We start from the raw sequence: 27,466 nt of genomic DNA on the forward strand, positions 1-27,466 counted from the left end.
CCCTGGCCATCATCCGTGGTCCTTGCTTTCTACTGACCTAAGCCACAGAGGAGTTTCCACGGCTTTTCTGGTAAATGCGGTGGCAAATCTGTTACTGAGTTGTGATTTCTAGAAGTGGGTAGCCTGGACCTCTTGTGAATGGCTGGTTGTGCCGGTGGCTGGCCAGGCTGTGGCATGCATTTCACAAAGTTGAATGGTTGGATGGTCTAGCAGGAATGCAAACTGGAGGACTGCACCTGGCTATTATTTATCACTAATAAAATCTTGGATTTTGGTAACAGCCATTACAGCTAGCTGGTCCAAACAGGTGAGATATTTGTTAACCAGTGCTTCTATCTTGTTCCTCTGTGGAGAAGCTGTCTGGGAGTTACCCAGGTAGGGAAATACAGAAATCGCCTGTTGTTTGTGACCTGTTAGATCAAGTGCTCACTGTTGTAGGAACCTGACCTTGTCAGCAACCATCACAAAAATACAGGATGTTTAGATGCACCTGGGTGATGTGATGGTGGAGGGTTGCAGTAGAACATGCAGTCTGCAAAGGATCCAGAGTGGTGCTTGGAGGATTTTTTGGATAAGTTGGTTTTTCCCTGAGATAATACCTTCAGTGTGGCCACAGACAAATTATTTTTATTTTTTCTTTTTCCCTACTTGCTTCTGCTGCTCATACGTCGGATGAAAGCATCCCTGCCTGCGGATGCCTTGAACACAGGGCACTCTCAAAGGTAGAGAAATGGGTGCTTTTTGGCAGAGGTGTGTTTTTGCTGTTGCTGCATTGGTTGAGCCCAGGCCAGAGAGCATCGCCCTGTCCAAGGGGTAGTCCTTGCTGCAACATTTGTGACTTTTCAGCTGAATGTGTGTTTTGGGCAGCTGATAAGCAGGAGCCAGGGGCCTGCCCCTGTCCTAGGAGGACCTTGGCTTGCTGGCAGCCTCCCTTCCCCCTCTTCCAAGTTCCTTGAAGAAAACAGTGTACTGTACTCTCAAAAGTGCTGTTTTCATAGTTTCTCCGGGAGCCTTTATCAACAGGATTTCTCCACACATGCTGTCCTGCGTGCTCCTCAAAAGAATGAATTTTTCATCTGATCCTTCCCAGCTACTTCAGCGGATGTCTTTCTCCAGCAATAAATAGGGTCCATCAGGAGGAGACGGGCCTGTACCTCTGACTGGAAAGAGCATGGGGGGTGGGAAGGTTGGTAATCTGTTTTGGGATCTGAAACCCTCCAGCAGCTCTGTGCAGTGGGCTGTGTTGGCCAGGAGAGCCACCTGAGATGAGAAGGGGAAGGCAAAGGTGTTCCCCCAGGGTCGTGCATGATGCTCCATGACACCAGGCACCCATTTGGGTGATGGGTGCGTGCATCTGGCTGCCCATCCTCTGGAATAGTTGCTGTGTTGGAGCCAGGCACAGCTGTTGGTGTCCCTTGTAGCTATGAAAACCAAGAACCATCAGGAAAATGCTCATTTTGCTTTTTACTTTGGCTGCCACCTGTGCTCCCCAGCTGGTCACCATGTTAGATGTTCTCTGTGTGGTTTTCTATTTGATAACACTGGCCAAGGGAGCATGGGGGTGCCATCAGCTAGCTCATCATGTGAAGTGTTGTACATCTCGTGAGCTTTTTATCCCTCACCGCTGTCTGATAGAAGCCAATGTAGAAGGTTATTTATGAGAGCAATACATTCAGGTAAACACAGACGCCTTCAAAATCTTTCTCGCAACAAGTGGTTGAATTGAGGTGGGTTTCAAGCTGGATTGATGTTTAACTTGGGATACTAAGAAAATACTTCCTCTGTTTAGCTAAAGCAAACAAATCAAGAGAGGAGGGACCTTTTAAATATGATTCGCACTCCAGCTGCAACCAATACTAATTTTTCTTTTTTTTTTTTTCTTCTACAGATATATTTCCAACTGACGGCCAGTCTGGTATGTATTAATTAAAAATGGAATTCTTCAAACCTCCCTCTCCCATGCCTTTTCTGCACTTCTTTCTGAAGAGTCAGCACTAGCCAGATCTAGAAGACTGGTACAGGAATATGCAACAGACAGATATTAATTAAAAAAAAAACAAACCCAAACAAAAAAAACTCCAGAACACCCAAAAACCCAAACCAAAAAAACTCTTAAAAAAAAAAAAAAAAAACCAAAACCCAAACCAAAACCAAAAAGCCTCTCTGATATTTGGCCATTCCTGCATGACAGTGACATGTTTTATGCTTTCACTTAGAGATGATTACAGCTGCTATAGGGCTACTTTCCTCCTATTCGTTATAGCATGGCAGATTTGGGTGTCCAGGGTGAAGGAGTTTGGGAACTTGCAGGATGTGATGATCACATGCAACTGAAAACATTGACGTGTCAAGATGCCAATGTAACTCAGAACTGCTGCTGTTAGTCTGTCCATTAGTTGTGTACAGCTTGATGTGTCCATGGCCCTGAAGATGTATATTTGAATTTGCAATACTTTGAAAATATGCAGATTTCCCCCTTGGCTTGTTTAGTCTGTGTGTTGCTGCTGAGTATTGCTGTTAATGACAACTGAGACACACATGGCGTTGCCATCAGTGCAAGACTGATGAAAACTTCCTGGCCCCAGTAATGTGTGACAGCCTTGCCAGGAGGGACCCTGCAGAAATGGATTGGGGTCCTAGGGAGGGAGGAAAGGGTACTCTGGGTGTAGGTCCCAAGTAAGGAAGTGGATGTAGTTTTTAAAAGCAGATACCGATTATCTCAGTTCTTGCCTTTCTCAGACTGCCAGGAACTCTTCATCCAGGTTGTTGTTGTTGAAGTACCGAGACTGAAGGCAAGGTTTGTGTTTTACCCAGTGATACCAAGACCAGTCAGTAAGATCATGTTATCTCAGAGCTGTAGTGCCTTCTGGAGATGTTCTGTAGTAAAGGCACTGGGAATGGTGCTCAGTGCCTGGCTTAGCTGTGTGTGACCTCCAACTCATCACTATGTCCACCTCCTGCTGGCATCTTCAGCTTGGCGTGGGATTGTGTTTCCCCAGTTCATGTGATAGTGTGAGGATAAATTGCCGCAGATCGTGGAGGCATTGTGTGATCAGGATTTGGAAGTCTGGAAGTCTGCTCCATTGTCTTAAAGCTGTTGTCAGTAAAAATGACTTGCTGGTTTTGAATGCTCTGGTGTAGCATTTGAGACAGTGTAATTTGACTTCATGGACTGAGCAGAGGGCTGGAAGTCATGTGTGTGTTTCCAGAGCTCTAGCCAGCTAATGAGGCCATGGGATATAACTAGATCCAGTGTGGCACTGCAGAAGTTGCCTGTATAGTTGTTGAAGTAACCCAAGTAATAACCCAAACCATTTGTAAGCCTTTCATGGTTTTTTTGTTTTCAGAACATGTGTGAGAGTGAAATATTAAGACTGAAGGAGCAAAGGTGTATTCCCATGTGTTGAGTTCATAAGAGGCTTTTCTGCACCCTGCTGATGATCTGCCTTCATTGGGTGTTGGGTTTTGTCTGCCTGTGGTGCAGACTTGGAGATGTCCTTTGGTTGGCACAACTCCATCCTCTGCTCTCCAGCTGGTTGGGGACCTTCGCAGCTGCCTCCAGGGTGGGGCAGGAGTGTGTGTCTGCAGCAGATAGCATTTCAGTAAGTGCGTGTTACATGTCGCTAGTGTTGCAGAAAACATTACCTCTAGAGCTTGGGCTTTTTTTTTTTTCTACTATTTTATGTTTGTAAGGAGATAAGTGAAAGCTTAAACAGGATTCCTCTTAATGATAGCTGCGCTGGACGCTGCACAGTCCTTCCTCATGCCTTCTCCAGAAAAGCCTTAAAGCTGGTGCCATGCTTTTTCTTCCCATACACTAAGCTTATCTGGAAGCCCTAATATCTCAAAACACAGTGAAGTGTGAACGCAGGAGGTGAAGGCACAGTAGCCCTGCTGTTGGGGCAGCAGGCTCCTAGCATCAGAGTTGTTGTGCATTCCCACGGCTGCTGGGTTTGACTCCATTGCCTCCCTTTCATTGCTGAGGTTGTTCAAAGAGTTAATTCGCTCAAGTCTGTTACTGCAAATCACCAGGATGCTGTGTCAGTGCCTGTTCTTTAAGGTTGATCTCGTAAGGCCGGGTGGGTCTGTATGGCTGTTTTCCCTTCCTGATGAGAAGTCCATTGTTCTTCCGCCCAAGGTTAGGATAGTGACAGAGGATGCTGAGTTGCTGTAACAGAGTTGGGACTTGCATGGGTGGGGAGCCTGAGCCAAAAATCAGCCATTTTGTAGGCACAGTAGCTGTAGCGTGCCCCAAAACATGTTCCTGCTTGTTAGTGTGTGGATGCTGGAGGCGTTCTGCCCTCAGCCTGGTGTCACGTGCAAGCGCTATGGAGGTGGAAGGGCAACAGTGTTTGCGTCCCAGTTACCTAACAGCGTTTGGAAATAGAGCTGCTCTCCCAGAGGTGACTGACTGGCTTTCCTTCTGTCTGGCGCGGCAGTTCCTCGGTCCTCTCCTCTCCCACATCCAGCGACTAGGATTCGGCAGCTGTAGGGTGCTTTTCAGAAGAAGCCACTTCAAACCTTGTGATCTGGAGTTCAGGTGGAAAGCTGAGAGACTTCAACATCCTTGAGAGACGCGGGGCTGGGCTTGGTGGTGTGGTGGCAGAGCAGAGGGACAGACTTTCCATTCCCCGCTTCTGCTGTTAGAGGAGGCCTGTGAGGGCACGTCTCCACCTCGACCTCTGTGGATGTATTGGCCATGAACACCTAACCCTTCTGCAAGGCTGCCAATGCTGTCCATCTCCCAGGACTTACTGCCGCATGGGGTGGTGAAGTTTGCCTGCTGTTTAAGGAAATACTCCTGTTTGCTTTAAACAGTTTTCCTGCGAGCTTCGTGTGCTGTTCCTGTGCCCTCCCGGTATCCTACACCACAGCCAGCCCTCCTCCTCTCAGAGGTGGAGGATCCCAGCCTTTTTAGTCTCACCTCTTAAGGGGCTGCCTCTGGGCGATTTAATTGCTTTTCTCTGTGCATCTGTAACACTGCTTGAAGTGCAGAGACCAGAGTTGACTGTGGGGTGCAGTTGTGGTTGTGCTGGTGTTGAACAAAGCAGCAAGTGATGCTCTGCCTTGGTCTTGCTGCTCCTGATGATTATTTATTTTTTTTTTAATCTTCTGCTGCACCCTGAGCTGATCATTTTGGAAAATTGTCAGCAGTGGCTGAGAGATCTTCCTTGAGTTGTAAATGCCATTTTGAATTAAATGTTGTGAAATTTTCCATAAAGAGATGTGGGTGATGCTCCCACGGCAAGGAAGCAATTTTTAATCCTTTATAAAGAAAAGGAGGGGAGATAGATCTTGAAATGAGGAGAGAAAGTGCAGTGTTGCACTCTTTTGTAGCTGGGTGTTCCCGAGTCCTGTGGGAAGGCTCACTTTGAGGGTGTTTTTAATCTTTTATACTGTGTATTGAGGCAGGGGAGGCAGCCACCTGTAGCACTGGAATTACCTGGATTAGAGAGAGTGGTTTATGCAGCAGGATCCACGTGATTGTGCACCCAGGAAGGAAGTTGGCAGCCTTTATTGTTTCTAAGTTATTAAGAAAAATCTTGAATTTCACTGCATCTGGCTTAAGGCGGGGGGGGGCATAAGTGAGGATGTTGTATCTTGTGCTTGGAGAGGGTGCTCTGAAATCAACCCAGCTGAGGTACAGTAATCCTTAAGTAGCAAAAAAGGAGCCTTTCTGCCTGCTGTCAAAGATTGAAGGATATTTGGCTGCCTTGTCGTCACGATTTTAATGCTCTGGATTTGCCAATGGGGGGAAGCCCCCATACCTGTGCTTCGTTTAACCCAGGTGGTTACAAGACTGTAGGATTTCTTCAGCTCATTTCTGGAGATACCCTGCTTAGTCGTGACCTAGGTCTGGCCTCCCTAAATTCCTGGGAATGTTTGCTGCACCTGGTCCTACCACTAAATCGCTATTGTTTTCCCCCGCCCCAAGAGATGGGTAGTGGCTTTGTCTTCCTTGGCCTCGCAAGCAGAGCTGCTGCTGTATCTCCTCTTGTTACACATGGGGAGGCAGGTTTGCAGCTCACCTGGTGCAGGCTTTGAGGGCAAGGTCTAGTGGTTGCTTTGCAAGTGGCTACTGCACTGGTCCTGCAGAGATCCCTCTGCAGAAGTAGCCAAAGTTGGGTGCAGGCATCAAAGCAGGGAAGAACTAAGAATGATGTTATTTAAATTACATCACGGTCTCCTTTCTAGAAACCCAGTCTCTGGCCCTCTTCTTTGAGATGATAGGTTTTCCAGAGGCATGTTTTGCAGAGTTTGCACCTTTGCCTTGTATGACCCCTCGCCCCGCTCTGCTGGCGTGGGTGGTGGAAGCCATGCGCTCCTCTCCTAGACAGTGCGAATGCGTGGAGCTGGAGGGTCTCGCGGCAGGCGCTTGGCTCTCCGTTCCTGTCTCTTTGTTGTTAAATATTTACAGTGAGATGTACCAGATGCTTCCCAGGAAGGGTTTTGTCAGCTTCCAAGTCCCCAGATGCAGCTGCAGAAGAGGCTGACAGCCATTAAAGGGATCGCATCAGTGTGATACCCTAGGCTCGGCAGCAATGCGTTGACCTCTTCTCGCTCACTGCTGGTTGTGCTGTCTCATCGGCTGCAGCGGGATGCAGGCGGAGAGCACCCCTCTGCTGATGACAGGAGATTAATGATGTCTGGTCCTCAGGTTGTGTTTTTTTTTTTTTCTCCCCTTTGAAGCTCTTCCACTGCGGTGGGAGGGGGAGCGGGTGATGCTCTTGGCTTTTGTTGCCACACACCTTTTTTCAGGGACCTTCTGTCCATGGTGGTGGCACATGTGTGTGATGGCTGCACGGCTGCCTTTGCTCCCTCTCCGTTCTCAGCATGGCTGTGTCTGTCTCCTTTGCCCAGCTGCCCTGGGGAGACAGAGAGGGGTGGGCTGATCCAGGCAAGGCACCTCCTGTCACCAGCTCTGACCATTGCCAGCCCTGGGCGCGCAGAGGCCAGCAGCTGGAGCGTCGCTGCTGAATGCCACCCCCACACTGGTCACACTGGTCACATTCCCAGTGTGCCTCCCCATTTTTAAGATAAGGTCCAGGACCTTGGGCTGGGCCCTGTTTGTTGCTCTTGGTGCTTATCAGCTCTTGCTGCTAACAAGGTGACCCGCTGCGCAGCACCGAGGATGGGGAGGGAAGGTCCCCCCAGCCTTAGCTGTGCACTGGTCTGGCCCCCACACCCCGGGACAGCCCGTGCATGGGCATCCACACCGGGCTTGCTCCTGTACAGGACGTCCCCGTCTCGGTGTAACTCCTCCTGTCTGGATGAGGGACCTCCCAGGTACCACGGAGGTGGGATCTCCGGAGGTGGCAGGTCAGCTCCTCCGAGGGGGGGCCCAGGGAGGGGCGGGCTCGCCAGGTCATTTTTCCAACTAAATATAGTTGCCCGTGCTTTCATAAGGCCGGGATTTTTGCATCACGTGACTGTCTTATCCCTCCCGGCCGGCAGTCGGTCAGAGTAGGGGATCGTGTGTCTGAATGGGTAATAATTAACTGTTAACTAGCTTTTCATTAGAGCCTGGCAGAACAGGCAGAGCGGTGCAGCAGGAGCGGAGGAAACTGCTCCCGGTCCCTCCTGGAGGGTGGACACCCCTCTTTAATTTGCAAATCAGTTGCCCCCAAAGGTGAGTGGGTTGGCTTTATTTTTTATGCTGTGTTCTATAAGGAGTCCTGCCATGCCTTGTGTGTCTGTCCTTGCTCTCCTGTAGTTCCTGCTCATGTCAGCTCTCCCTCTCCCCCCACACCAGTCCTGAACTATCAGCTGGTCTCCCAGCTGGCTTGGAGGAGACCCTGACCCTCCCGGCTCCTCCATGATTTGGCCTGCCGACGTGCCCCTGACCCCCCACAGCCTTGCCTCGGGTGCCCTCCTCTCCCAGTGCCGAGGTGTCCTTGCTGCGCCTCCGTGTCCTGAGCACCAGCTGGATCAACTTGTGTCTTTTCTCAGGGGCCCCAGCCTGCCTGTGACAGGCTGACATGGTGTTGGTCTGGGGTTGCAGCTGGATTTTCCAGCCCCTCTCTCTGAACCGTTTAATCGGGTGGAGAGTGTTTGCAGGTGTCCTCGGAGGCTTTTCTGTCATGGCAGAGGAATTGCTGGTTAAATGCTCTGCTGGCCCGAGACCTGTCTGCACCAGACAAGCCGGGTCAGGCACTGGTGCTGGAGGAGCCTTTCCCGCAGGGGTGGTGGGGTGATGGGTGCCTTTCTCCCTGCCCAGGGAAGGAGAGCAGGGTGGCTCAGCAGCTGTGGGAGCCTGAGCCAGCCCAGCTCCCTGGTTTTGGCAGTTTCTGGTCACTGCATCCCAGTGCAATGCTTCCTGTGGTCTGGGGACCACCAGCTTTCCCAGCAGAGACCCCTTAGTTTAGGGCTCGGTTTTCCTTAGAAAACCAGGGGGGTTCCTGTGCTGTCTTGTTCTGCTTGAGCCTCAGTGATCAGTACGGTGCATGAGTGTGGATCGTGTGTCAAAAGTTTCCTAGAAGTCCTCTTTGGGGAAGAGTGTTGCTTGAAAAGGCGGTGGAAAGATGTCACTCGCCCTTGAGAGAGTTCATTTGCTACCCTTAATAGTAGCCGTCTGTGCCAGGAAGAATCCGTGGTGCTTTCACTCTTGCTGTTAACATTAGAAATGCCTGTCGGCGTTTCTTAACCTGCTCCTTCCAGAGTGCAGCTTGGCCATAAGTTGAAAGGTTTTTGTCTTGGACTGGGAGGCTACAGGGAGGAGGGTTATGCATCTTTGGTGAGTCCAGACCCTACCTGCCCTGGAAATAAAAGTCCGACCCTGAAGATAACATGTGTGTGTAGAGCTTGTAACAGTTACATGCATTTAAAAAGCAATACTGTTTGTCAGCTCGCTGCGACCAGGGCTGTTACATTTGGTACCCCTCCTTGCTCTGAAGGTCTCTGTGGGGGTTGTGCTGCCCGCAGGGTGCTGTCAGCAGAGAGACAGACTCTGCAACTGTTCTGAGCTGCTTTACCTCCCCCTGCTCTGGGGCTGTCTTAGGAGTATCAGCTGAGGGATGTGAGGGCTTGCAGAGCTGGGAATGTAACTCGGGTGCCCGCACTGCCAGCCTGTGACGGCACTGCCCCACGCACTATATTGAATCCGCCTGTATCCCTGGCCTCTCTCCCTGTGCTTTCCTGGGGCAAACTCCCAAGCTCATGGAGCCCGCCTAGGACACCCAGGTGGGAGTGTTCTCATGCTCTCTGCGGAGCTGTCAGATGCCCTTTTTGAAGTTATTTTTAGCGAGTGATCTTTGCAGCAGTTGCAGAACTTACATTGCAGAGAAGTGTAGGCAGCTCCCTGCTTCCTTTGCTGTTACAGTAGGGTTTGTAAGGTGGAGCTGTCTGCTGAGGAGCTGCAGAAAATTGCTTGGAAGGCTTTGAGCCATGGTGCCTGCAGCTTGTCTCTTGCTCCTGCTGAACAGGCTTCCCACATGCTTTACAAGCCGGAATCCCGCTCAGCCATGCAGCTTAAGGATCTCGTCTTCTGCTTGGTCCTGGCCTTGCCCATTCAACAGCAGTTTTTCTTGCACCTGTAAGAAACCTCTGGTATTGCAGAGGTGTTGCAAATATTCCTCTTCCCTTTGTAGACAAGGCCACGTGCTGTGCTGCCAGCTGGGAGCCACAGGACCGTGCGCTGTAAGTGGTGGGGCCAACTGTGGTTCTCCACAGTCCCCAGGAGCAGGTGGGAGCCCCTGTTGTGGAGACACAGGCTCTTCTGTGCTGGAAGATGTCCTTGTGATAGTGTCTCATTTAAAACTGTTGGAGAACTCCATCCCAGTGCTCCCTTGATTCCCCATCCACGCATGCACCTCTTGCTGCAACCCTAGTTTGGTGGGAGGATAGAGCTGTAAACATTGCATACCTAGAAGAGGTGCAGTCTGCATGCCCAGTTTGCCCTGACCCTTGCTGGTTTTGTGTACCTTGTCATGTCTTCAGCGAAACGTGAGCATGCCATGCGGTCAGTGCTTTAAATCCCAGGCTTTTTCACTTGTGCATGGAGCTGTGGAGGCAGGGGTTTCCCATCTCAGTCAGGCATTAGCTCTGACACAGGGCTGAGGCCAGTGCTGGGAGCAGCTCCTTGGGAGGCAGGCAGAGGTGGAAGCTGCTGCTTGGTCACTGGGGATATCTGCAGCTCTCTCTGCACCACAGGGGTGCTACCAAATCGCTCTCTGGGGGACCAAGGTCCTCTGTGCTGAGCATTCCCATCTGCCTGTGCTTCCCAGCTCCGTTACAGTAAGGATGTGTTGCCCACCACTGTCGTCTTGCTGATGAAGAAATGGGTGCAGCCCATGGGTGGTGGGCAGAAAGCATTTTCCTGTTCCTCAGGGCTTTCTCTGCCTGTAACTTTGGGGGGACTCTCAACAAGAAAAACCTTCAGCACAGTCTGCAGCTGGCAGGCTGCTGGTGGGAGGGAGAAGGCTGTTGTTGGCTTGGGTCGCATCTGGCCTGCGGGACTGATCCTGCAAACATCTCTGGAGGTGTGGTGTTGGTGGGCACAAAGCTTACCAGCTGTGTCCTCCGATGGCTCAGTCAGGCTCAAACTCCAAGTTGTGGAGTTTGAGTACATGGGCAGTGATGGGTGCCATGGGAGAGCTTCCAAATCAGTGTCGTGCCCCAGCTGCTGTGTGTTATCAAGCCACCCTGGGAGAGAGCTTGCCCTGAGTTTCCCACATTGGCAAGGTGGGGACACAACCACTAGGTTGACTGCCTAGGTCTCCTTTGGGACCAGCAAGCAGATTCTTGCAGCCACAGTGGGGTCCTCTTACGGGAATTGCCCTGCAGGTCAGTGCAGCCCCACCACATCTGTCTTGTGTGTCGTACCCCAGGAGATTCTCTTGCCCTCCAATAAAGACTCTGAAGGAACTAGCTACCTCTAGGGGAAACAGCTGATCTCTGGACTGACATTTTTGGTGTCTGGACAACGAGCATGTATGTACAAATAGTGTGTGAGCAAGTACTAGTCCTCTTAGGTGTAAGCTGTCTAATGCTTTCTATCTTTACTCTTCTCAGAAGTTGTCATACCTGGGTGTCCTTTGGTTTCTCAGGAGGTTAATGCAGTACCTTTTCCTTGCCATGTCATTTTGGCTGGGTCACTATTCCCTCTCTCACTTGCAACCTGCTCAGGGCTCAGCTCACCCTTGCCCAAGCTGCACTTGCTCTTCCTCACCTGAAGATTTTGAAGAAGCATTGCTGGCACGGCTGTCCCCTAGCACTAGGTGTGGGCTGTGGCCCTCATGTGCACCAGTGTCATCCCATGGAGTCTTGGGAGAAGGGAGGATCGTTTGGAGACTGTCTAGTGGTGAAGTGGATCCCGTTGGACCACTGCGTGCGTGAATGGCTGGCTGTCCTGCGTGGTGCCCTTGGGCTCCTGCCAGGGCTCCAGGGAAACTGGGGATACCAGTTTGGCTCTTCCAGCCCCAGCAGGACCTGCGACATGGAGCATATGCCCCTGCCCCAGCCTCTCCAGCACAAAGTCCGGGCTCTTGGCTTCAAAACCTCGTTCATCAGCAGTTCCTCATGGGTGCCAGGCTGTGGGCTGGAGCGGCTCGGGGGCAGGCCGGCTCCTTTCTGTTGACTCGGCTGGCAGGGAAGGAGGGGTGTGCTGTGTCAGGGACAGAGCACATGCTGGAGCCGAGGACTCTGCATTCGTGCTGGGAGCCTGGGCTGCCCTCTGAGGCTGTCTCAGCTGATGCTGGGGTGCTCTGAGCCCTTGTCCACATGGCACGAGTGGTGTACCAGCAGCAGGCACTGCTGCATTCTTGCTAGAGGTGCGGGTATTTCTGTATAACACCAAGTCTTTACCCAACTCTCCACATTTATTTCACCTCTTCTTTTGACTTATCTAAAAATCCAGTACAGGCTGCACTGGATGTAAAAAAGGGCAGGGAACCAGGCCATCGGGTGTTGGGTTTGATTTGCCCAGATAAGGTAGTAAATGTGTCCCCTAGGCTGAGCACAGCAGTCCTACAGCACTTGTCCCTCTCGGGGTGGCACACGTAGCTGTGGAGCTGCTCTTGCTGTGGCTGCCAGGTCCTTGCGCAGTGGCTCTTCTCCTTCCAGGTATGAGGTGTTTGCTCACCTCGACGCCCTTCTCAGCTTCCCACCTCAAGGGCTGCTGTGTGACAGCCAGCCGCAGGCTGGAAGGAAAGCACAAGGTGTCTGCACAGCCTTGTCCTTCTTGGCACTCACCGGCTGCGTCAGGGAGCAAGTGGCAAAAGCCAGCGAATGCTTTGGCTGTGCCGTGGCCACAGGATGGGTTTGCAATAGTGGCATCAGGACTGCAGTGCTCCTACCTGTGCCTTGTTCCCTCCTTTGTTAAGACATAACCTCCCCTTGGCTGGGCAACCCCAAGGGCAGATGATCTGGTTCTGGCTGCAGGCAGAAGATCAAAACTCGAGACCTTCTTTTCTGTTCCTGGCTGTGCCAGCATCTTCTGTGTGGCTGCAGGCAAAGCCTCTCCTTCCTCCCCTGCCCGCCGTCCCCTCGCCAGTCTCAACTGCTAAAGCCCCAGCTCCCACTGCAGCTGTTTTGTCTGTCCCCTCATGTGGAGGGGCCCTGTCTTTTGGGGGGAGGTTCAGGTGGTGCTAGTGCAACTGAAAATTACTTGCTGCCACCAAATAAATGCAAAAAGGATGTCTGAAATGCCAGGAGGTCTGAGACATCTGTCAGCAGCTTTTAAGGGCTCAGCCATCAGCCAGGGCAGTATCTAGTATCCCTCACTAGCGCTGCTTGCCCTGAGCTCCTGTGGGCATAAGCAGCACTCACTTGCTCCCTATTTCCCAAGTTGGTGCAGTGATGAAGGGCAGTGGGGTTTGACAAGGGGATCTTTTCAGCTGTCCACCAGAAGATGCATTGCTGTCCTTGTAGGAAGGTTTTCTTCTGCAGCCTGACCCACCTGGATTAGCCTAACTGTGTTTTGGGCGGGTTGGGCTTGTTTTTTTTTTAAACTAGAGTTTGCTAGGGTGCTTGCAAGGGAACATAAGCAGTTTCGGGTTTGATGTCCAGGAGCTTGACTACGGAATCGGTGATGGGCTGGAGCTCTGGGGCCCTTGGTGAGGCTGGCGTGCCCTGGAGCAGCTGATTGCCTGGCATGCACGGCTTCTGATTGCCATGGCTCTTGGCTCTGCAGGTGGTGTGTGTGTGTGTCTGTCTGTCCTCTAGCACAGTCACACCCCTTCGGTCTCCTGCCTTGGTCTGAGCAGTCTCCACCATGACTTGCAGATCTCAGCTCCATCCACGCTGGCGAGAGCCGCCTGCTGCCCCTGCGGCTGCACTGGCCTGGCTGCGCTGCCTGGAGCAGTCTCACTGCCAGGCTGCAGCTTTGCTTTGTGTTTTGTCTTCCGCAAGGCTCTGCAAATGCTAATTAGTCTTCTCAGCACCTCAGCTAGATAAGGGATCCCTGTTCCTATCTTGCAGATAAGGAAACCAGCACAACTTGTTTCAATCAATCTCCTCCCTCCCCCGCAAAGATGATGGAGTCTGTGGCACCCACCCCTGCAGCCTTCGCCCCTGCGTCCTCTTTCACTAGAGGTTGTGAGGGGGCCTCTCTTTAACTGGTCCCCAGAAAAGCAGAACAAGATCTATGGCCGTGAGGCTCCTGAGCTGAAGCAGCTGGAGAAAAGGGCTGGATGCCATTGCCATGAACCCTGGGGCTGCAGTGCGGTGTGAGCGGGCGGCCGGGTAAGATGCTGGCAGTGCAAGAGGGAGCCCTGCTCCCCCAGACTGATATTGGTGCCTAATCAGGCTGCAAAGCAAGTTCAGGTTTTTTTTTCCCCGTGGTGCCAGGCACGTCAGTGCTGCTGGAGCAGGCAGGGGTGTTCCATGCCTGTGGAAAACCGGGCTGGCTGCGGGTTTGTGCTGTAGCACTTGGTGCCTTTTGAAGCTATATTTAGTTGGTGACATATGTGGGTGTTGAGTGGAGGATTTTAGGGGCTGTTTTGAAAGTGCTTGCTCTTCCTACGCTAGCAGAAAAGTTTAAAAGCCTTGTGGCAGGCTTTGTGCCCCGGAATTGGGATTCTCAATGAGATGCACGTGGAATAAATGAGGGACACATGGGACTGCCGCTGCTCATGGGCGGAGGCAGTGCAGGTGGGCTGGGATGGGCCTGGCGGGAAAGGGAAGGATTTGGGGACCGAGCTGAGAGCTTGGGCTCTCCTGGGGGTGAAATCCCCATGCAGGAGCCTTAGGGAAGGGAACCGGGGAAGGGGAGTGCACGTGGCTTGGTCCTGCCATGTCTGACTCTGCCTTATTGACACTTCAAAGCCTCCAGCTCTGAGCAAGGCTGGGCTGGCAGGATGAATCACAGGTTTTGAGGCTCTGAAGGGGACCGGTTTTGATCATCTAGGCAAAGTTGTCCTACCTTACGCAGGAGATCAAAGACAGCTTTGAGCAGAGCTGGGTAGGCTGTTCAGGGTGTTTCCCGGGGCGTCCCTACATAGCCTCTGCTATTCCTTGGGGCTCTTCTCTTCACCTCCCTCCCACCCTTGCCCCCTTCCCCAGTCTGGGGTGCTTTTCTTTTAAACAAAGCCAGCAGAGTCAGCAGAAACGCTCGCTCCTGCTGGGTGCATGGCACCTGGCGTGGGCTGCCCCTCGAGGCAGGGATCAGTGGTCTCTCCTCTCCATGTAGAGCACCACTGTCATGGAGGAGACACTTGTACATGGTCCTCATGGGGCTGGTTTGTGTTTAACGGTGGTGTGCTGCTCTGTTGGACTCCGTGGATGGCCTGCGTGAGCTTGCTCCTGGTTTGGAGACCTTGCAGCCAAACCTGTGAGGGAGAAAATAAGTTGAATTTCTTTTTCTGCTTGTAAGGAGGTGCCATGTGAGCAGGAGCCAAGACAGTCATGGTGGGGCTGAGGTCTTGACTTGCTGCAGGTCTTGTGGTGAGGTCCATGGTGGCGTGAACCCTAACAGTTGCACTCTGATACATTAAAACGCCCCAGAGGCACTCAAGTGCCTAAATACTTCTGGCTGTAGCAGGATTTATGCACTTCCCAGATCTGGCTCTTTCTCTCTGTATGTTCCCTCTCATGAACTTGCCGCCCTGTGCTGGGATGCACTGGAGATCAAAGCACGAGGTGAGCAGTGCCGGTGTGCTGCAGACTTGTGCATCCCTCCTGCTTCCTGGGGAGGGCCAGCTACATTGGCACGGTGATGGGCCTTGCCTGTTCAAGGGCATGTTTGTTTTGCTGTGCATAACAGTAGATCAAGTTCTGCGTGGCGCTTTGCAGAGCGAGCTGAACTCCTCGCCACCCCTCCTCCCCGGCTGGCAAGGCCAAGTGGGGAGGGCTGAGCTGAGTGAGGGAGTGTCTTCCTGTGGCCGGTTGGGGTCAAAGGTCCATTTCTTGGCCACCTGGATTGATCGGGAGTTTTCTGATCTTGATGGGGCCCTTCTGAGACCCAGGGTAGAAGCTGGTTCTGTTTTCTGTTCACCTTTTCCTCTTAGCCCTCCCTTGCTGAAGGGGGAGCTGGCTTGCTTCCCTCCAGAGCTGACATTTCCACAACCCTCAGCTGTGTTTTAACAGTTTTGTTCTCCTCTTCTTGCAGAACATACAACTCCTGCAAAAGTGGTGAGGGCTGCCAACCCAAGACAGCGGAAAGGAAGCAAGGTAAGGCTGTGCCTCGATGGCCTTCAGCTTCTGGTGCAGTTGTCAGTGCTGCATGAGCGTCTTGAGGGTCTGGTGAGCAGACGGTTTCCTTCGCAAGCCTGGTTGTGGAGTGTTTGACGTGCTGGCCTGGCAGCTTCCAAGAGCACGGAGAAGAACACCCTGATTCTCCAGCTCCTCTTCAATGTTTTAGTGGTCTTGCATGCTGCCTGGACTGGTTTTCTGCCCAGCTATGACAGGGAGACCTTCTCACCTTCCCTCTCATAGGGGAGCCCTTGTAGCGTAGTCCTGGATGTGGAAAGCTTCTCCCCCTATCCCAAGGACACCCCAAGTCCCTTGTGGGCTGCCTGCTTTGCAGTGCACGAGGGCAGTGGTGTGAGAGCAGTGTGTCCACGGGTCTTTCTTCTCTGTGCAATCTGTTCTTTACTGGCACACAGAGAGTCAGGGTAATTGATTTCAAACAAAGCAACTTCTTTGGAGGAACCAGGGCAATCTGTTCCAGGGGATCGAAGTGTGATGGAGGGACAGTTGCTTCTGAGGATGTTGCATGCAGCTGGGGCACAGTGAGGGACATAGGCTGTTGCTGTTGGCTCCCAGCAGCCAGTGAATGCACATCTGAAACTTGATGTGACTTTCCTTATCTGTTCCATCTCAGGGAGAGGAGGGCCCTGGGGATGGAAGGTGCTCCGGTCTTGTGAAACAGGCATGGCCCTGCACTGCAAGTGGCTTTCCCAGGAAACCTGCCTCCTGGGGAGAGGAGCATTGGCACCTGGATGTAGAGATGTGATCTCCTGAGGGATTCCGTGACTACAGATTACTTTAGAAATAAAAACCCTATAAGGGCAAGGAGTTTCTTATGCCCAGATAAATTCAGTCCCCAGACATGATTCATTGTGTACCTGGACAGCTGTTTGGGTCCTTTTCTCTCTGTCTGGCAGGTCCTCTCTGAAACCTGGAAGAGGTAGAAATGATGGTAGTGGCCAGGGCACTTACTCAGCAGAGAAGTGACTGGTGGTCCCCCATGTGGCTGTGGGGTGTTGGGGATGAGGGAGCTCCCATCACCATCAGATACCTGCTTGAATTTTTCCACCAATTCTACTACTACGTGATCCCTTTGGTTTGTTGTTGCCAGCACTTGGTTGCAGTTGGGCACTGAAGTGAAGCTATGCCTGGCTGTAACCTGCCACTAGGTGGAGGCAGCTTCTTTAATGGGATGTGGTTGCTTCAGATGCATTTAGGATGCTGAAGGCTGTGTGCTTTCCCTGTCCAAGGGATGGTGCCTATGATGAGTGAGTTGCCCTGGGCAACTTAGTGCCAAATGCTACTGCTGGGGCAAAATGTTTGGTGGGAGCTGGGAGGCTGGTATCTTACAGGGCTGGTGGCAGCCTCGTTACAATCCCTGATAGACATAAACTTGTCTGTAGTTATTTGGGATTAATCTCGGGGCCCTGCGTGGGTGGGGAGAGGGGCTGTGTATATGCAGGTTGGATGTCACACACAAACCTCCTGGGGACAGCCATCTGCAGGACACCGGAGGGTGGTGGCTGTGACATCGTGGCTGGAAGGGCTTCTGGGTACTGATGCAGGGAACAGCATCTGCTGCTTGTGCACTAATGAGACCTTTCTCTTTGGATACAAGGTTGGTGACTTTGGTGATGCCACAAATTGGCCGACACCTGGAGAAATAGCCCACAAGAGCGTGCAGGTGAGAACACAAAATCACTCTGAGCAGGATAAGGCTCTTGCAGACTTCCCTGTCCCTTTGAAAAGACTGGCTGAGCCAGGCCATTTGGGGTGCTGAGTGTCAGCACAGAGGCAGCCAGGAATAGTGTGCAGGGGATTTCCTTTTAGGGCTGCCCTGTGTGTTGGGCTCCCTCCCTCGGTGCTATTCTGGGAGCCTGGAGCCCGGTCTGAACCCCTGGGCTGGGTGAAGCAGGTAGAGCAGCTCCCAGACCCACTCCCCTCAGGGCTGCTCAGAAGGGGCCTGGGCAAAAGCCAAGACTTCCACGGGAGAAACTGAAAACACGTGTAAGAAGGGGCTGATGTGCCCGAGGGCCATGGCCTTCCTCTCCTGCTATGGACGTGGGTGTTGTTGAAACTTTTCTATTTTTGGATGCTGCTTTGCCAGCTCCTGGCTGTCTGTCAGGGCATGAGGGTCGCTTACCCTTTTGCCATTGGGGTAGTCCGGTCCCTTGTAGGACACCCCCATCTAGGAGCAGCAGGCCTCCTTGGCAGTCCATCTTGGTAACTCTTGTGCTTGAGGCTTTTGTCTCAGTTAGAGTACATCCCAGCATCTGTAGAGCCGCTTGCCCTGCTCAGACATAAGCCCTTTCCCAGGAACAGGACATGTGTGGGAGGCACAGAGCAGGGATGCTCCCAGCCTAGGGCAAGGTCCTCCTGTTCCTGGGATAGCTGGGGTCTGCTTCCAGCTCTTCATTTCTCCCACCTCTCACATCTTTCCTGCACTGGTGTGTCTCCAGCAGCCGCACAAAGCACCATCCCTTCGGAAACTGCCTGTCAAGAAAGACATGAAAGAGCAGGAGAAAGGGGATGGGAGCGATGGCAAGGAGAGCCTGAAAACCAAATCAGATGAGTCTGGGGAGGAGAAGAATGGCGACGATGACAACCAGAAGTCAGCCCAGAAGAAGAAAGGTAAGGCAGGACCTGGTAGGGACAGTACCCCAGGCTCGGTCTGTCTCCCCCTCTGCGACCCGCGGTGGAAGTCTCCACTCTTTCCCTGGGCTCTTACTGTGGGGTGCGGTCCCAATGCAGGGGCAGCTGCGGTGAAAAGGTGTTTGCAGGCTTCAGTGGCAGTAGTCTGCCCCCTGTGCTCTGAGGTGGCACAGAAAAGCCCCTGACTGGGCTGCATCAGCCATGGCTGACATGTGGGCTCGGTCTGTCTTGAGCCTCAGCAGGCAGAAAGGGGCAGAGGAAGGACAAGTGCCGTGACGCAACAGGGGAGTTGTGTCATGTTCCTCTATCCCTGAGAGTCCTGGTTGGAGGCTTTCTGCATCCACCGAGGCCTGGAGGGATGTTTGAGGACTGAGTCGATCTGGAAGGCCTGCCTGCTTTCTCTCCTCCATGTGTGGGGACTGCGTGGCAAGAAGGGGCTGCGGGGGAGGAAGCAGATGCTCTCTGAACCTGTGTCACACCCAAACCCTGTCCTTTTGCAGGCAACAAACACAAGTGGGTCCCTTTGCAGATAGACATGAAGTCAGAGGTGCCTAGGGACAAAACGGCCTCTCGGAACAACCGGCAAAATGAGCAGCACAGACACCCCTCCAACAACCGCAGCGAGCTGAAAGGTGGGGGCTCGGGCTGGGGACCCACGCCCTGGCTGCGGGGCAGAGCAGGCGCTGATGCCCAGGCACAGCATGGGATGGTGGGCGCTCTTCCTGTGTTCAAATGGCTCCGGGTGCAGCGGGCTTGCTCCAGGGAGGTGCTTTCATCCTGTAACACTCCTCCTGCTTTTCTTTCCCCATCTGCTGCAGGCTGGCACCCGGACAACAAGCATGAACGCAGCTGGCAGGACCATGATGAAACCTCCAGCGTGAAGAGCGAGGGAGGAGCTGTGCGAGGAGCCTTTCGGGGCCGAGGTCGGGGCCGCGGCAGGGGCCGGGGCCGTGGCAGAGGAGGTAATCACTGTATATGTGGTCTTGTGACAGCAGGGAGAGAACAGGGCATGTGCCAAAGTGTGCAGGGCTTGGGCTGTGTGTGAGAGCTGGGTCCGAAGCGGGCTGGGGAAGGCAGAGTGCTGTAGGGATACAGGGAAATACTGTGGCAGGTCATCCCAGCTGATAAGTTGAGCTGCTTTTAATAAAAGCAAATCATACTAGTATTTTAATAAAGGCAAATGTCTTTCAGCTACTCAGGCTAAGCTCTTCCACCTGTTTTTCGCCCCTTGCAGTACCCCTGTGTGAGGAGTGGAAGCATGCTGATACTCTGCGTAGGCTTTATGTCATGTTGGGAGCCAAGCAGAAGTCTTGGCTTGGATGGAGAAGAACATCTGCACTGGCATTTGGCAGGGCAGTGTCTGTGCACAGCTTCATTGTAGGGCCTTCTTGTGTCACCTGGGCTGCCTAGTTGCTCCTGGGTAAGAGGGCTCCAGGCCTCTTTGGCTTGGTGTGAGGTTTCAGTGGAATTCCTTCTGTGGCAGAGGCTGAGAGCAGGAGGACACGGGATATGGGTCAGTGATACCCCACTGTGGGCTGCCATGGGGCCCCAGGAATAGTGTGGAGGCAGCTATTTGTGCAGGAGTCTGGACCCATCTGGCAGCGCAGCCTGTCTAGCAGATCCAAGAGACTCTGTGCTGACCCTTACTGGTTGTTCCACAGGGCACTTCGACTACCAGTATGGGTACCGAAAATTTGAGGGCTCGGATGGCTCCCGCACCCAGAAGTATGCTAGCAACATCACTTACTACTTTGACAACATCAGCAGCGCCGAGCTCTACAGCGTGGACCAGGAACTGCTCAAGGACTACATCAAGCGGCAGATGTAAGCACCACCTCTTCTCTGAGCGTTGATTGTTGGTGGGATGTTCACAGGTGCCCTTGCTGGAGACTGTATAGCTAATCCCATGGGTAGGGTTAGAGCCGAGGTGTGTTGACTCTGTGCCACTCAGATTAACAGCACCAGTTTGCCCCAGGTCTGGGCTTCCCAGACTGTCTCTTCTCAGCCTCGCAGTAGCAGAACTGTGTGTGTGAGGAAATATTTTCTTGGGGGTACCCAGAGGAAGTTGGCCTCTCACTGATGTGTTGTCCATACAGAGAATATTACTTCAGCGTGGACAACCTGGAGCGAGACTTCTTCCTGCGTCGCAAGATGGACTCAGACGGCTTCCTTCCCATCACCCTGATCGCCAGCTTCCACCGGGTGCAGGCGCTGACCACTGACATCAACCTCATCATTAAGGTGAGGGCAATAAAAATGAACTTTGCTTCTTGCCACCCCTGTCTGATGCCTGTTTTCCAGATGGGCTATGGGTGAGATGCAAGTGGGAGCCTTTCCATGTACTTGACTTGGTCCTACTAGGGAGGAAAGGCTGGAGCTGAGCCACTCAACATGCAGGGCCCTGAGTTAACCAGGTATCATTTGGTTCCAGGCTCTGAAGGACAGCAAGGTGGTGGAAATCGTGGATGAGAAGATTAGGAGAAAAGAGCAGCCAGAAAAATGGGCTCTGCCTGGCCCTCCTATGGCAGACTACACACAAACAGACTTCTCGCAGTTCATCAATTGTCCTGAGTTTGTGCCCCGGCAAAGCTTCCAGAAAGAGACAGGTGAGCACTGGGGGAATGCGGAGGGAGGTGTGGGATGCGGTGTTGGTGCTGCCGCAGGACTGAGACCCTGAGAGTCAGGAGTCTTCCCCAGGGCAAGGCTCTGCTGTTTGCTTTATGCTTGTTGTTGGGAGCTGGTATGGGCTCTGTCCTCAGACCCCTAGAGCACTGCCACCTCCTTACATGGGGAAACACGGAAGAGACTGATTCTGTGACTTTTCCTCTGCGGGGGCTGAAGGGATTCGGGCAGGGTTAGTCCTGCTGGAAGTCTCTTGGCTGTGCCTGGAAATACTGTGCTACTGCTGGGCAGAGCAGAGAACGCTCGTGAACCCAACCTTTTCTTAATGGCTGAGGAGATACTGGGCACAAATGGGGCAGCAGGTATGGACCTGTCAACCAAGTGCTGGGGAAGGGTCTGCTGTCCTTCGTGGGCTGCCTCCTGCTCTTGTCACCCCGTTGCATGGGGGCTGGCAGGAGCCCAGGCTTGTCCCAAGAGGTGCTGTTGTAAGAGTTAGTGCTTCTCGGTGCTGTCGTAAGAGTTAGTTTTGGCAGGAGAAGGTCTGTTTCCACTGGCTGCAGACTGTCTTCAGAAGGTTTCCCCAAGAGCAACAGAGCACTTGCTTTAGAGCTTTGTGTGTCTGGGAATCTGTCACCTGCAGAGCTCTGTGGCCACCTCTGGTATCACAGCTTTAGAATCATAGAATCATTTAGGTTGGAAAAGACCCTTGGGATCATCGAGTCCAACCATCAGCTCCACTCTACAAAGTTCTCCCTTACACCATATTCCTTAACACCACATCTAAATGACTCTTAAACACATTCAGGGATGGTGACTCCACCACCTATAATGACTCCTCCACCACTTAACTGGAGACTTCTTATTTCCCCACCTCCCTGCCCCCCAACACTTGTGGGCAATGTGTTGGTAAGCCTTGGCCACTGGATGCTAGTTAGTGCCACAAGCTGTGCCATGCTGCTAAAATAACTCATCTTCAGTCAGGTGCTTTAAGTACACAACCCCCCTGGCTCCTTGCTTCCTTCTAAAGCACCTCATGGCTCTTTTTGGCTCTAGAGTCTGCTCCTGGCTCCCCACGTCCTGCCAGCCCGGTCCCCACCAAAACAGAAGAGGTCAGTAACCTGAAGACGATGCCCAAGGGCCTGTCTGCAAGTCTGCCAGACCTGGATTCAGAGACGTGGATTGAAGTGAAGAAGAGACCTCGGCCCTCCCCAGCCAGGCCCAAGGTAGGTGGTGATGTAGGAGCTGTTGGGGTGGGGATCTCCCAGTTGTCTGGGTGATTTGAGTCCTAGGTAGGCAGGTTTCAGATCAAATAAGGTCTGTTGGTCACCTGGCCCCATCTGACCCCCTTTGGAGCTGCTTCTCAATGGTGTAAATAAGGCGTTCTCCCCAGATGGGCAGCTTCTGGCTGTGGTAAGGAAGCACGGGGCAACAGTTGGGTCTCCAAGCAGTAGGCTTGTGCTGCTGTGTGGTCCTTACCCTGTGTCACCCTTGCCCCCACCTGTAGAAACCAGAGGAGTCAAAGACACCGCAGCAGCAGAAGCAGAAGGACCAAGATGAACCTGAGGAGCTAGACTTCCTCTTTGATGAGGAGATGGAGCAGATGGACGGCCGCAAGAACACCTTCACTGACTGGTCAGATGAAGATTCGGATTATGAGATCGATGATCGGGATGTGAACAAGATCCTCATCGTGACACAGACGCCTCCTTACCTGCGCCGGCATCCTGGTGGGGACCGGACTGGCAACCACACATCCAGGGCTAAAATGAGCTCAGAGCTGGCCAAGGTGATCAACGATGGGCTGTACTACTACGAGCAGGACCTGTGGACAGAGCAGTTTGAGCCAGAGTATTCGCAGATCAAGGTGAGAGCAGTTGATCCAAGGAAGGGAGTACATGCGGGTGTGGAGCTCCTCACAGGGAGCTTTGTGTGCAGCAAGCTGGCTGCCTCGCTGGTGTGGGGTGTAAAAGGTGGTACAGCAGGTTACAGCCCACTCCTGGGGTAGAATTAAGCCAAGATTAGACCTCTTGTAGAGCTTGGGATTCCTGGTTCCCAGTGACATGCCCTGCTGTGTTGGGGATAAATACAGCTCTGTAACATGGCGTGAGGCTGCAGCCAGGTAAAGAAAGTGCCAGTAACAAAGTGACCTGGAACATGAGATCCGTTGCTCTGCTGTCTGCCAGGGTGTTGGCAGGCAGTGCCAAATCTATGGAGGGAACCAGGTGTCTCTGCACTGCCTGTAGTGCCCAGCACTCCATGGCACAGTCCCTTGGAGACCGCACTTACTGGGGATGGGTTCATTGACGGCTGGGCTGCACTTGGCCTGTATTCTTCTACGTTTTGCTGCTGGTTTGCATAGGCACGGACTTTTTATAGAAGACCCATCTGCTGCTTTGAAGTTTTTGAGTCCCAACATGGTGACTCTCACGGTCGGGGACTTGCCTGGGCTCGTTCAGTGACTGAAGTTATTTTGGCTGTGAGGTGGGATGTCCCATTGGAGCTACCAGCTGGGCTCGGTGTTGCCATGTCTGGTACCTGGCACATTGCTGAAGCAGTGCAGCTCTTTGAGGTGGCAGAAGCTGAGGGTGTGGGGAGAGCAGGTGACAGAGGGCCAGCATGTGCCAGGGGTACGGGCCCTTCAGATGCACGGGAGCATTGTGCCCCACTGCTGGTGTGGCTGGGAGGATGCAGGGAGGAGGCTCTAGGGATGCCAGAACATGGCAGGGGCAGTGTGGTCCTGGCCTAGCTTGCCTTGAACCTTGCTGGACTAGTGGTGACACAGGTAGGTGAAAGCCTGAAAGACACAAGCAACGGTTAGTGGGGCTGCCTTGTAAGATCCGTGAAAGCTTGGGAGCAGCAAGTGGCTCGGATCTGGCCCATGCATGGCCCTGTCTTCTGTTTGCTGCATCTCCCCTTCCTACCTTTGCGCAGCGTGTTGCCCTTCCTGGCACCAAGGCTTTGTGGCTGCAGTTGGTGCCCAGCGTTGTGGCTGCTGGACAAGCAGTGAGGTGGTCATGATGAGTTGATGGGACGAGGACGGAAGAGGGCAATTGGTTGCTTCATTGTCTTCCTCTTCCAATGCAGCAAGAGGTGGAGAACTTCAAGAAGGTGAATATGATCAGCAGAGAGCAGTTTGACACCCTGACGCCAGAGCCCCCTGTGGATCCAAACCAAGAAGTCCCTCCTGGTCCCCCCAGGTTTCAGCAAGGTAAGAGACAGGGGACATGAGTGTGTGGGACTGAATTCATCCCTTCCTCCTAGTGAGAGGTCCTCAGAGGCTGGGTGGCAGCTGGGGAGAAGGAATTGGGGCCACAAGTATGTGGGCTTATTTTTCCCAGAGCAGTGCTCTTCTCCCAGCTGAATGTTTTGGGGCTCCAGAAGAGGAGGCCCTAAAGCAGGGGTGTCCCAGCAGTGAGGAAACTTCGGCGGGCTTTGATGTAATTTGCTGGATGGGACTTGACTTTTGGACCCTCTCTGAGTACCTGGAAGGCAGTTGCCTGCTGGGCTTTGCTTGCGTGTGCATTCCCCCATCTTTCTCCTGGGAATGGGGGATTTGTCGCTCCTGTTAGCTACTGGGAAGCAGATACCTTGTGGGATCCCTGGAAGCTCAGTTCTTGGACCTGCAGCTAGGCTTTGGGCTGTCTGGCCAGGCTGGTGACATGCTGGATTTGAAGCTGCTTGCCTCAGAGGGCTGGGATGTGTATCCTTGCATTCCTGCCTCCGCTGCTTCTCGTCTGTGAGATGGGTGTCCCTTGGCTGTAATGATGCTCTTGTGCTCAGATCTCAGCTTGACCCGGGGCGGGGGGTTTTCTCTCTGCAGTACCTACAGATGCTTTGGCTAACAAGTTGTTTGGAGTCCCTGAGCCTTCAACCATCGCCCGGTCTTTGCCTACAACTGTACCAGAATCACCCAACTACCGCAATGCCAGGACTCCCCGGACCCCTCGCACGCCTCAGCTGAAGGACCCGACGCAGACGCCCCGGTTCTACCCGGTGGTGAAAGAGGGCAGGACGATAGATGCCAAGGTGAGAGCCGGGCTGCAGTGTGGGACAGGAGCTGGGCTTTGCCAGATGGGGACTGGGGAGGAAAGGAACACATTTCCTGATGCTCCATGTCTTGCAGACTCCGCGGAAGAGGAAGACAAGGCACAGTTCAAACCCTCCGATGGAGTGCCATGTGGGCTGGGTGATGGATTCTCGGGAACACAGGCCCCGAACTGCCTCTATCAGGTACTGGAGGCAGGCATGCATGATCATAGAGGAGCCAGAAATGGGAAAGGGAAAGTCTGGTGGGAAGGAAGGGGAAAGGCAGTGTCTGGTCTTGCAGGGAAGGTCTCCGGTTAGGTGGCTGCAGAAAGGGATCCAACTTGTGTCCCCTGGAAGGAGCTGAGGAAAGTCTGAAGTCTTGGAATAATGAGATGAGACTTGGTTGGGAATGTTGGGTTCCCTTCCGAGTAGGATACAACATGGCTCAGGTCCAAAACCCAGAGCAGAAGGTCACAGAGAGTCAGTGGGACCAACAGACAAGCACCGCAGGGTGGAGCGTGACCCCGGTCTGCTGCCAGCTGGGCGATGCCAACGAAGGGGATTGATGGGAGTCTCTCTTGCTCAGCTCCAGCCCCTCGGAGGGGACCCCGGCCGTCGGAAGCTACGGCTGCACCCCGCAGTCCCTGCCCAAGTTTCAGCATCCTTCACACGAGCTGCTCAAGGAGAACGGCTTCACGCAACATGTCTACCACAAGTACCGTCGGCGCTGCCTTAATGGTAAGGATGCCTGCACTGCAGGGCGTGGGGCAGGGCGTCTGTGCTCTGCTGAGCTGGGGGGCAGGGTATAGCGGCGGAGCATGCACACAGAGATAAGCAGGGTGCTACAGGACAACCTTGCCTAGTAGCTGATGTTTCCCTACAGCCTGTGGCCAGCATGAGCTGTGGCGCAGGGTGTCCAGCACTGGGGCTGGGTGTAGCCACAGGTCCCTCCTGAATATGAGGCCCTGTGCAGAGCTGCCTCCCTGGGAGGATCTGCCTTGTAATCATCACCTTTTCCCAAAACAGAGCGGAAACGACTGGGCATTGGTCAGTCCCAGGAGATGAACACGCTCTTCCGGTTTTGGTCCTTCTTCCTCCGAGATCACTTCAACAAGAAAATGTACGAGGAGTTCAAGCAACTGGCTGTGGAGGACGGGAAGGAGGGATACAGGTAGGAGAGGAAAACGGGAGTGAGGGAAGGAAGGGTTTGCCCTTCTGCAGCAGTCATGGCAGAACAAAGGCAGCATCTCTGCCTTGTGCAAAGGTAGGACTGGGGCCACCCTCAGTCACCTCCTGCTGCTGGTACGCGGCAGGGCTCTTGACTCAAGAGCCTCTTTGCCTGGGTGTTGTATGCACCAGTGTCTGAGCACCATGTGCTGCTCTCTTCCCAGGTACGGTCTGGAGTGCCTTTTCAGATACTACAGCTACGGGCTGGAGAAGAAATTCCGGCCAGACATATTTAAGGACTTCCAAGAAGAGACCATCAAGGATTACGAAGCTGGTAGGTGCCTCCTCTGGCCTCCCCTGGGGTTGGCAGCGATGTAGCCCAGCTGCATGGCTGTCCCTGGGGCTCTTCTCATGACTTGGGGTAAGCTACGTAATGCTGTACATTAACGTATGCGATGGGGACCAGCTGGATGTCCTGTTTCTCACTTCACGGGAGAGGGTTGAGTGGATGCTCACCGGCCTGAAGACTGCTGGGGGGTTGGAGGAGGGCAATGGGAAGCTGTAGCGAGGCTCTGATTCCTCTAGGATCTTGCAGTGCCTGAGCCTTGTCACTGCCAGGTCAGTCGAGCCCGGGGACATCCCCTGTCAAGAGGGCTACCCAGTGCTGATGTAGGTTGCATCCCTCAAGGTTCTCCCTCTTGCCTCAGTTGTGCCCACCAGTGGGACAGGAGGGACTGTGTGGCGAGCAGTGGGGAAGCCTGGAGGGAATGGTTCTGACATCTGGTTTGGCTTTTTGTCCTGCTGATGTCTGGTTTGGTTTTCTCCCTCCTCCAGGACAGCTCTATGGGCTGGAAAAGTTCTGGGCCTTCTTAAAATATTCCAAAGCCAAAAATCTGGACATTAACAGCAAACTGCAAGAATACCTCAGCAAGTTCAAGCGCCTCGAGGACTTCCGAGTGGATGTGAGTAGACACAATGCCTGCACCACACTGATGGCCCCTGCAAACAAACACCCCTTGGCCCCCTCCAAGGAGGATTTCAGTGGTCTGTCCCCAAGTGGTGCTAGGCAGGGGAAGTCAGTGACACCTGCTGTCATGCCCTATCATTGCAGCCAGGCCAGAAAAAAACTTCAGGGTTTAAATATCGCAAATGCACTTCAGGGTGGCTCTCTGGGGAATTGGATGAGCCCATCTTCCTTGATGAGCTGAGAAGGGAGGAGGAAAGTGAGCCCTGATGGCTTGAGTGGAGTCAGCATTGTGTGGAGCTTTGGCTCCCAGACTTCTGGACTGTGCCCCTGTGTGGGAAGGAGGTGCCTAAGAGCAAGTTGTCACCCTTGTGCTTGATTGGAAGTCAGTTTGGCTTTCTGGCAGCAAAT

At 53.3% G+C, this 27,466-nt stretch overlaps 1 protein-coding gene across 2 annotated transcripts in view; it reads left to right on the top strand.

Moving 5' to 3' along the window:
* Nucleotides 1-27,466, top strand: part of LARP1 (La ribonucleoprotein 1, translational regulator) — a 48,219-nt gene that overhangs the window by 14,830 nt on the left and 5,923 nt on the right. The window contains exons 2-19 of one of the 2 annotated variants that reach the window (XM_063349582.1): nucleotides 1,889-1,915; nucleotides 15,545-15,606; nucleotides 17,243-17,308; nucleotides 18,084-18,255; nucleotides 18,777-18,908; nucleotides 19,095-19,238; nucleotides 19,938-20,100; nucleotides 20,373-20,517; nucleotides 20,708-20,882; nucleotides 21,952-22,121; nucleotides 22,403-22,762; nucleotides 23,983-24,106; nucleotides 24,719-24,924; nucleotides 25,022-25,128; nucleotides 25,511-25,662; nucleotides 25,951-26,095; nucleotides 26,316-26,425; nucleotides 26,926-27,053. In XM_063349582.1, the coding sequence (XP_063205652.1) occupies nucleotides 1,889-1,915; nucleotides 15,545-15,606; nucleotides 17,243-17,308; nucleotides 18,084-18,255; nucleotides 18,777-18,908; nucleotides 19,095-19,238; nucleotides 19,938-20,100; nucleotides 20,373-20,517; nucleotides 20,708-20,882; nucleotides 21,952-22,121; nucleotides 22,403-22,762; nucleotides 23,983-24,106; nucleotides 24,719-24,924; nucleotides 25,022-25,128; nucleotides 25,511-25,662; nucleotides 25,951-26,095; nucleotides 26,316-26,425; nucleotides 26,926-27,053 (2,588 nt within the window). Of the gene's footprint in view, nucleotides 1-1,888; nucleotides 1,916-7,609; nucleotides 7,631-15,544; nucleotides 15,607-17,242; nucleotides 17,309-18,083; nucleotides 18,256-18,776; nucleotides 18,909-19,094; nucleotides 19,239-19,937; nucleotides 20,101-20,372; nucleotides 20,518-20,707; nucleotides 20,883-21,951; nucleotides 22,122-22,402; nucleotides 22,763-23,982; nucleotides 24,107-24,718; nucleotides 24,925-25,021; nucleotides 25,129-25,510; nucleotides 25,663-25,950; nucleotides 26,096-26,315; nucleotides 26,426-26,925; nucleotides 27,054-27,466 lie in introns of those variants that run through there. The other variant, XM_063349583.1, reaches the window with a different exon arrangement.

Source organism: Chroicocephalus ridibundus, chromosome 11, assembly GCF_963924245.1.
Source record: "Chroicocephalus ridibundus chromosome 11, bChrRid1.1, whole genome shotgun sequence".
NCBI lineage: Eukaryota > Metazoa > Chordata > Aves > Charadriiformes > Laridae > Chroicocephalus > Chroicocephalus ridibundus.